This window comes from Hipposideros armiger, unplaced genomic scaffold (assembly GCF_001890085.2).
Source record: "Hipposideros armiger isolate ML-2016 unplaced genomic scaffold, ASM189008v1 scaffold_3, whole genome shotgun sequence".
NCBI classification, from domain to species: Eukaryota; Metazoa; Chordata; class Mammalia; order Chiroptera; family Hipposideridae; genus Hipposideros; species Hipposideros armiger.
Genome location: NW_017731353.1, coordinates 8,246,088 through 8,253,968, shown reverse-complemented (window position 1 = coordinate 8,253,968; position 7,881 = coordinate 8,246,088). Strand labels below are relative to the sequence as shown.

General features: G+C 58.4%; 2 protein-coding genes across 2 annotated transcripts in view; both read right to left on the bottom strand.

Annotated features, from left to right (window-relative positions):
• Positions 1-3,724, bottom strand: part of SNAPC4 (small nuclear RNA activating complex polypeptide 4) — a 27,367-nt gene extending 23,643 nt beyond the window's left edge. Inside the window, exons 1-5 of the mRNA XM_019641889.1 lie at positions 3,058-3,724; positions 2,722-2,860; positions 1,713-1,759; positions 602-769; positions 323-448 (exon numbers count right to left, since the gene is read on the bottom strand). Of these exons, the coding sequence (XP_019497434.1) occupies positions 323-448; positions 602-769; positions 1,713-1,759; positions 2,722-2,851 (471 nt within the window). The 5' untranslated portion in view covers positions 2,852-2,860; positions 3,058-3,724. The remainder of the gene's footprint in view (positions 1-322; positions 449-601; positions 770-1,712; positions 1,760-2,721; positions 2,861-3,057) is intronic.
• Positions 3,725-5,329: 1,605 nt separating this feature from the next.
• ENTR1 (endosome associated trafficking regulator 1) overlaps positions 5,330-7,881 on the bottom strand; it is a 7,379-nt gene continuing 4,827 nt past the window's right edge. Inside the window, exons 6-8 of the mRNA XM_019641877.1 lie at positions 7,673-7,784; positions 6,881-7,020; positions 5,330-6,354 (exon numbers count right to left, since the gene is read on the bottom strand). Coding sequence (XP_019497422.1) covers positions 6,258-6,354; positions 6,881-7,020; positions 7,673-7,784 — 349 coding nt within the window. The 3' untranslated portion in view covers positions 5,330-6,257. The remainder of the gene's footprint in view (positions 6,355-6,880; positions 7,021-7,672; positions 7,785-7,881) is intronic.

Genomic DNA, 7,881 nt, shown 5'->3' with positions numbered 1-7,881 from the left:
GGCTCAGCGACTCCACCAGGGTCGACGAGGAGGGGAGGGCTGCCTGTAGCAACATCGGGCCCTGCACTGCTAGGACTCAGTAATCCTGCCAAGCCGCCCCCCATGGCCACCTCTCAGGAAACATCCCAGGGGCTTCTCCGTGGAGCAGAGGTCGGCTTGTCCCATTTGAGGGGAGTAGGCCTGACTTGCACCACTGGACCAGGAGAGGGTTTTAGGATGTCAGAGGATATCATCCTAAAGAGCCAAGGGAATTCACAACAGCCACTGCAGATGGTGGGCCGCAAGCCCCTCCCCAAAGAGCTGCCCCGTCTTGCTGACTCACCACTCCGGTGACCCTGTCCTTGAAGTAAGGCTTCATGAAGTGCCCTATGTACAGATTCGGGGGCAGGCTCTTGCCGTCCTTTACCTTGGGGCCTTTGGACCCCGCCAGGTCCCACGTGACCTCCTCCTGTGGAGACACAAGGGGCCCCTCTGTGGGCCAGATGGCAGCGACTGCTTGTGGAGAAGGGGACTCAGGCAGCAGGGGAGCAGACCCAACCCAAAGCCCTGGTCCTGGGAGGCCTGGCCGCGGGGGTCTTCTCGGGGCCGGAGTCCGTCCTACCTGCTGCTCCCGGTTCTGGGCCAGCAGCAGGCTGACCTCTGCCAGCTTCTCTTGGATGACCTCCTGGTAGACCATGTTGAGCTGCAGGCATGTCTCTGGGTCTTCGGGGAGCATTTTGTCCTTAGGGTCGTCCTCATCATTACTGCCTTCACCCCACTTTTCTTCTTCCTGGTTACAAGTGGGAAACTGTAGGTGTGGGAATGGGGCACACATGCTCTCCAACCCTGGAGGCCCTTGGTGGTGCAACAAGCCACTGGGCCCACGTTCCAGCCACTGGACTAGCGTGAGACCACACTGACGCAGAACACAGAATGTGTGCATGTCCTACATCTGCAACACGGGGAAAGTCAACTTCTAGGAATGTGAGGTGTGAGATGTGTGCGGAAACGAGCTGTTTCACTTTCTACAATAAGTGTTTCTGTAAACCTTGAACTCTGTAATGGGCTGTATAACTTTCACCGCTGGCAGGGGACAGCCGCTGCAGTACTAGCAAAACCAAAAAGCAGAAGCAATCCAAACGGCCGTTGGAAGCCAACACGTCTAAAAAGCTACAGTCCAGCCACACTGGGGGACAGTCAGCTGTTACAGATAGGAGGCAGCTCTGTACCTACTGACTTGGTGAAAAAAAACAAAACAAAAAGCAAACAACAAAAATTTTCCAAAGTAGCATAAAATTCTAGAATAACCAAAGAACAATTACTCCTTGGTGTAACTGAGTGATTTCTTGCCAGGCACTGTTCTAGGCACTCATATATACAAACTGACTTGGATTGTAACTGTCCCCGCTGTAGATTGGGAAACTGAGGCACAGAGGGGTGAGCTGCGAGAGGCAGGACGTAGGCGTGGGACGTCACACTGAGGTAAATATACATTAGGAGAAGCTCAGAAAAGCCAGGAGAGATAAGCACCAAGCTGTCACCACGGTCACTTCCGGGGACAACACTAGTTTTGACGATGAATACTTTATGACGTTTTATCTTGAATAACAAACACGCATTCCTTTTTAAACGCAGGAACACTGAGATGAGTTCAAAGCACTCTCCCTCCCAGGCCCGCTGGAAGGGTGGTGTGTCTGCCTTGGGGGCCACAGCCAGCTCAGGCCAGTAGTTACCGAGATGGGGGGAACAGCAGTGTCCAAGTCCTCATCGGGCAATGAATCTGTGGGAACAGAAACACACTGTGTTGGTGACTGGGATGGAAACGGTTGGCTGGTGAGGGGACCCACAAGCACCAAGCAGACGACCAGCAGGTTCAGCACAGGCCATTTCCTGGACAGCCGCAGATGAGGGAGGGGCTGAAAGACCTCCCTCCAGGTGAGACTTGCACTGTTGGGCCTTCGGTGCCTGATAGCATCTGGTGGCTGAGCACCACTCGCTGACCAGGTAGGCAGGTACTGGTCCGAGGGCAGAGTCAGTGAGGAAGAGAAGACACAGGCCTAATAAGAAGTGCCCCAGGCATGCAGGGAACAGTGTCCTCGGACAATCAGGGGAGGCTTCACAGTGATGGACGGGACCTCGGGGAGTGGAGTTAGTCAGAAGGGGAGGGGACAGACGCAGAGGCCCCGACAGCAGGGGAAAGCAAGCCCTGGTGTGCTGGGAACCCGGGGAAGTTGGGCCTCAGAGCTATTCCCAGGGCTGGGGGCCGTGGTCAGTTCGGCCACGCAGGCAGGCCTCCAGTAAGTGCCACGGGGCGGGGGCACTCAGGCCCCAGGGGAGCACCGGGCAGTGGGTAGGTGGGCAGAATATGAACCTTGGTAGCAGGGTCCCCAGAAAGAGAGCAGTTGGATGAGCCCAGGGAAGAGAGCGGGTTAGGGGTATATCTCAGCCGTGGTGGCTGTTTAAGCCTGGGCATGGCTGAACTTGCCAATTCCTGAGGAGGGCAGCCCGGCCCCTTGTCTGAGGACAGCCCGATGCACATGCCCACCACGGGGCGGGCACTCACACGCACCCAGCAGGTCTGGAGGCTAATGAAGAAGGAACAGTAACAAACTGTCTCCAGTGGGGTGAAGGCAGAAGCCAGTCCTGGCGAGAAGCAGCCTGGTCCCAGCAGCACCACAGTGTAAACCACCTGACAGGAGCCGAGGGCAGGCACGGCTGTTCTGGCCACGCTGAGGAGCTTACCTGCGTCACCATCCGATTCGAGACTTGACTCCGAGACCTCCACGTGGATACTTGAGGAGCTGGGATCCAAAATCCTTTCGAGCTCCTTGATCTCCTGTGTTATTTTTTCTCGTTCAGCATCTATATCCATGACTTCCGCCTGCCTCCAAAACACGTTACGAGGTGTTAGAAGCCACAGGTGTGCGGGAATCCCACTCCTCTACGGACAGGCACACCTGCAAGGGATGGCAGAGGCCTGACCAAAGCCGGCACCGGGCTGGCGGAGCCCTGGGGCTGTGCCCTGACGTCCTCCCAGGCTCGGCGAACCCCCGCTCTGCTCTCAGGGGCTGAACCCACCTGAATGGGTCCTGCCTGCTCCGAGGCTGCGACCAGCACAGCGGGGAGAGTGATGGACACCAGTGTGGCCACGACCAAGCTGGTCACCCAGCGCAGAAAGAGCAGCGTGTGGTGGCAGCAACTAGAGGACAAGGATGAGCCCCACGGGCTGTGTGAACGCTGAACCCAGGGCAACAGCTGTAGGCGCGACCCACTGTCCTGAGACTGAGCTTGGCAGACTGGGGGCGCCTGGCAAACGTTGGGGGAGATAGACTGCCCAAGCGGCCAGCACAGAGCACAGGACAGGGAGCCCCTGAGGGCGGGGATGCTGCGGGCCCCGCCACATGCCCGTCGTGTCTGACACTGGACGATGCTTGAAGGAACAGGCACGCCGGGCTGGGAAGCCTGAAGGGGCAGGAAGCTGGAAAGAGAGGTGGCAGAATAAGCAAGGGGGCCCGAAGCAAGCGAGAGAGCAGCGTCGCCCGGCCGGGGCACGGTCCCTCCGGCTGGAGACTGACGGGGACAGAGGCGGCCGCCGCTTGGGAAAGCCTCCGGCTCGGTCAGCGACACAGCCCCGTCCCCGCACAAAGCGCCTGGGTGAAACGTTCGCGGACGGGACTCGGCTGCCAGCCAGCCGGAGCCGCGAGCCGGCAGCACCGCAGGCTGCGCCGCCGGGGCCTCGGGGCCCCCCGCGCCGGCCCGTCGCCCCCGCGCGCTCTCCTTCCTGCGCCCCTGCCTCCCTCCCTCCCCGCCCCGGCCCGGCGAGCCGCCGCCGCCCTCACCCGCCGGCAGCACCGCTGCACCGCCGCACCACGCTTCCGGCAACCGCGCGACTCGGGCGCCACGAACGGGAAGTCCCGCCTCCGCGTCCCCGCACTGGGCGCGCGGGGCACGCCGGGACCGGCCCCGGGCGGCGGGCGGGCAGGTGCTGCCGCCTCGCGGCCGCCCTCGGGACTGCCCGCGTCCGCACGCCGCCAGGCGGGGCCGCCTGGGGGTGCCCGGTGGGGTACCGGCCCCCAGCTCACGCTGGCCCTCCCCGCGGGGGGACTCCAGCAGCACCCCTTGTGCTCCTTTCTTCCTCTGTTAATTGTGGGTAGGGTCTGGGCTGAGCAACAAAGGAGGAAACCTGTCAAGTGCTCGGCGCTGCCCCGGCCAGGCCGGGTGTCGGGCACACCCCCAGGGGCCCTCGGGGTGTCCGCCCCGGGCGGGGCAGAACCGCGTGCGCGGGGGGAGGGCCCGAAGCCCCACCGCCGAGGCGGAGGGGCTGAGTCTAGGAAGATGAGGACCCCGCTGGAAAACTGAAGGGGCCTCCCTCTTGTGAATCGCGGAGGCGGGTTTCACTCCGAAGCGGCGGGCAGCGGCGAGCTCGGATCCGTGCTGAACGTGAGACCACGAGGCGGGCGGCTGCTGCTCCCGCGCTTCCCGCGCAGCTCCTGTAGTAGCCGGGACCTGCCGCACGGCCACCAGAGGCAGAGATGGAAGTTCAACAAACCTGTCAGCATGACTTGTATTTTCAAGTTTTTTACTAGGAAACACTTCTAACTATACAAAAGGAGCGAACGGGGTAACAAAGCATGTGCCCGCCCCCCTCCCGGCTACATCTCTAGCCCCTCCCTGGGGCTGCCCATTTGCAGCCGCAGCAGTTGAGGGGGCTGAAGTACAGGGTCAAGGGTCAGTGGAACATCTGAGATGTGCTCTGGGTGCCACCCAGCTTCGGGCCCAGCCTGGCCTGTGGGCAGGTGGGTGAGGGGATGCCAGGCTGGTGATGTGCTGCAGACCCCCCAACCCCTGTAGAATGCTCTGTCCCTCGCGGGGCTGCAGCCCGAGGCCTCCTCCCGAGCAGCCTAGCATGTTTCCCTGTTGAGGGTACACCTGGAAGAGAGCCTCGTTTTAGCACTTTCCTGCACCACCTGTCTGAAGTCCGCTCTGACAACAGAACCCCCTTTTCCCCAATGGGCAGGAGCACGAGGTGGGCAGGGTGCGCTGAAGGAAGCACTCCACAGCGACTTCTGGAAGGCTCTTCCCTGTAGATCAGAGGGTCTGGCAGTTTAAACGTCTTGTGAAAATTCAGCATGATCTCCAAAAATGCTCTAACCGTTGACGAACCCAATCTGCCTGACTTGAAACATGCACTGCGGTCAGGCCCAGGCAGCAGTGCTGAGAACGGACCCCGCGGCAGGAGGCTGACGCTTCACATACCAGCACAAGTCACTGTCATGACAAGGACAAGACGTGTGCCCCGTGTTAGACGGTACTCGCATGATTCTCATAAAGAACTGGCTAAGTCAGAAAATAGGGGAGACAGTGCATATAAATTTTAGAATTTATTAAATAAGCTGTCAATCTGAACAGGAGGGAAAATTTAAAAAATAACATCTACAGGAAAACAGCCAAAAAGGCAGAGTGCACGTTATGCCTCCCCACATCGGAAAGGCGCCTGGGAGACCTCGTGCTAACCCCAGGGGACTCGGCACGTCCTCTCAATTCCTGAATTCTAAACATCACTGTACAAAAGGCCACTTGAAACGTGTATCAAAACCCTCCAGCCAAAAGCAGCTTTTCAAACCTGAAGGCCCCTGAAGGTGTCTTTAGATGGCTTCACAGTGGGGATTCCCTGTGTGACCTCAGTTCCTGTGGGAGGATAGCATCCACCATGAGGGGTGTCCACACTCAGGCCACCAACCGCAGGAGCCAGCCCTGTGAAGCCACAGGAGGGACTGGGAGGCAGAGGGGCACTGAGAGGTGGCCTAAAGGCACAAGTCCCTGTCCAAGGCAACCATTTGAATTTCGACTCATTTAGTGTTTTTCTCGACTTGTGAAATGAAGAATGATCAACTGAACTTATCTTACAATGACTGCTGTGGAATAAGAATGAAAACCGCACATCACAGAATTGCTGTTTTCATGTTCAGTAACTTAAAAAATCAGTGGCTTTTATAAAAACGTCTTGCAATATGCTCATTAGTCTATAAAACAGCAGGGGTTCACCAGAAGCGCTGCATGGGTCTACAGGTGCGCCTCCCACCTGTGGAAGCTGCTCCTCCTCGCGGCTGGCTAATAACACTGTTCTAGATCATGGAATTAGTATCTCATGATAAATATTTTTACTATGGGCGAAGACTGCATATTTAAAGACACAATGGCATTTTTAGACCCAGTAGGTAGGGATTTCAGGATGTAAACAGAGCTGTGAGCTGGAAGCTTCTCCGTGGTTCTCAAGACTACTCCTCCTCCTCCTCTTTAACTTCAGAAATTCTGTCTATAGATTTAAGGATTTCGGCAACGAGATTCAGCGTTTCAGCTCCAGACACCAACTGCCTAAAATGAAAACATGGATATTATAGGCTGCTGTCAGAGGTGGGCAACAGAAGGGCAAGCCATCAAGACCCAGAACATGCCGAGTGAGCAGCACAGAAACCTCAGCCTTCCTCATACAAATGCCGTGCTGTGGACATTGCTGCCCCTGCAGTTCTCAGCCAGAGGGACACAGATGGTGAGGATTACTAGTGACACGGCCGACAGCTCCCAGCAGCCCCTACTGCACCAGGCACCGTGCTAGGGACCTCTTGAGTGTACGTGCAGGTGGGGTATCCGGGCCTCAGACCTGTCTAATGGTAATGCCCAAGCCTCCCAGGTAAGAAGGGCTGTTGGCATGTGGACGGGTTAAAGAGCCTGCTGGCCTGTCAGGTGACCTCGGGGTTGAGAGCATCATTGAGCACACCCACTCCCAGCCCCGGTGGGCGTGTGCTTGTGGCTGGAAACACGGCACTCAGGGAGTCCCCACCGCACCGCTTGGCCCGGCCCCGCCCCACCCATGCAAACCTCACCTCGCCCTGGCACTCACTTGATTGAGGCGCGCGAGTTGTCCATGACCACGCGGAGGTTCTGCAAGGCCACGTCCGTGTTCTGCTTCACCACTGTCAGGCTGGCGCCCTGGCCCAAGCGCAGGGCTTCGTTTTCCCGCTTGAAGTTACAGACCTGCGCCTAAGGAGGGGTGAACAGGGGAGCATCTAAAGGGCAGCCTGACTAAAACCAAACATGGGGGCCGGCCGAGTGGCGTGTTGGTTAAGAGCCGGCTTGGGACGCCAGAGGACCCCGGTTCAGATCCCACATATGAGGCCCGGTGACACTGTCCTCTACAGCTAAGATGCTGAACAACAGCTCAACCTGGAGCTGGGCTCCCGTGAGTTACCAGCGTAGGCTGCAGCCCCTGTGGCAGCGGGTAGCCATGGGCTACCGTGTGTGGCCAGCAGCCAGCGTGAGCGGCCAGCAGCTGCAATGAGTGGCCGTCCAGAAGCCGGCAACTGATCTGCCTCGCCCGGGAAGAGCGCAATGATGGTGCCAACTTGGGCCAGTGAAGCCACGTTCTCCACAACTAGACTGAACAACAACAACAACAACAACAACAAAAAAACGACAGCAACTTGTCTGTCCCCCTTCCCAATTCCCCAATAAAAATCTTAAAAAAACAAACAAACAAAAAAACACCAAACATGGCACCTTGGTAGAGGCAACTGAGGGATAGGGGCCTGGCCTCCCAACAGTGGGTGCTCTTTCCTAACTGGGGGCTCCTAGCGCCGTCCCCAGTCCATCCTCAGCACTAACCCACAGGAATCAGAGATGCGTTCAAGTGTACATGCCGCCCAGGCCACCCAGTGACTGCCGCCGCCTCCATGAGGCAGATGCAGCGGGCCAAGGGGGCCGGGGCCTTCATTTGCGGCCCGAGGGAGCGCGTGCGGCCCCGGCAGCTGCGTCCCGGTGGGGAGGGAAAGTCCCAGCAGAGGCTCTTCAGTGTCTTTTCTGCAAGTTACTCTATTCACAGACATGGAAACTTGAAACCTTCTG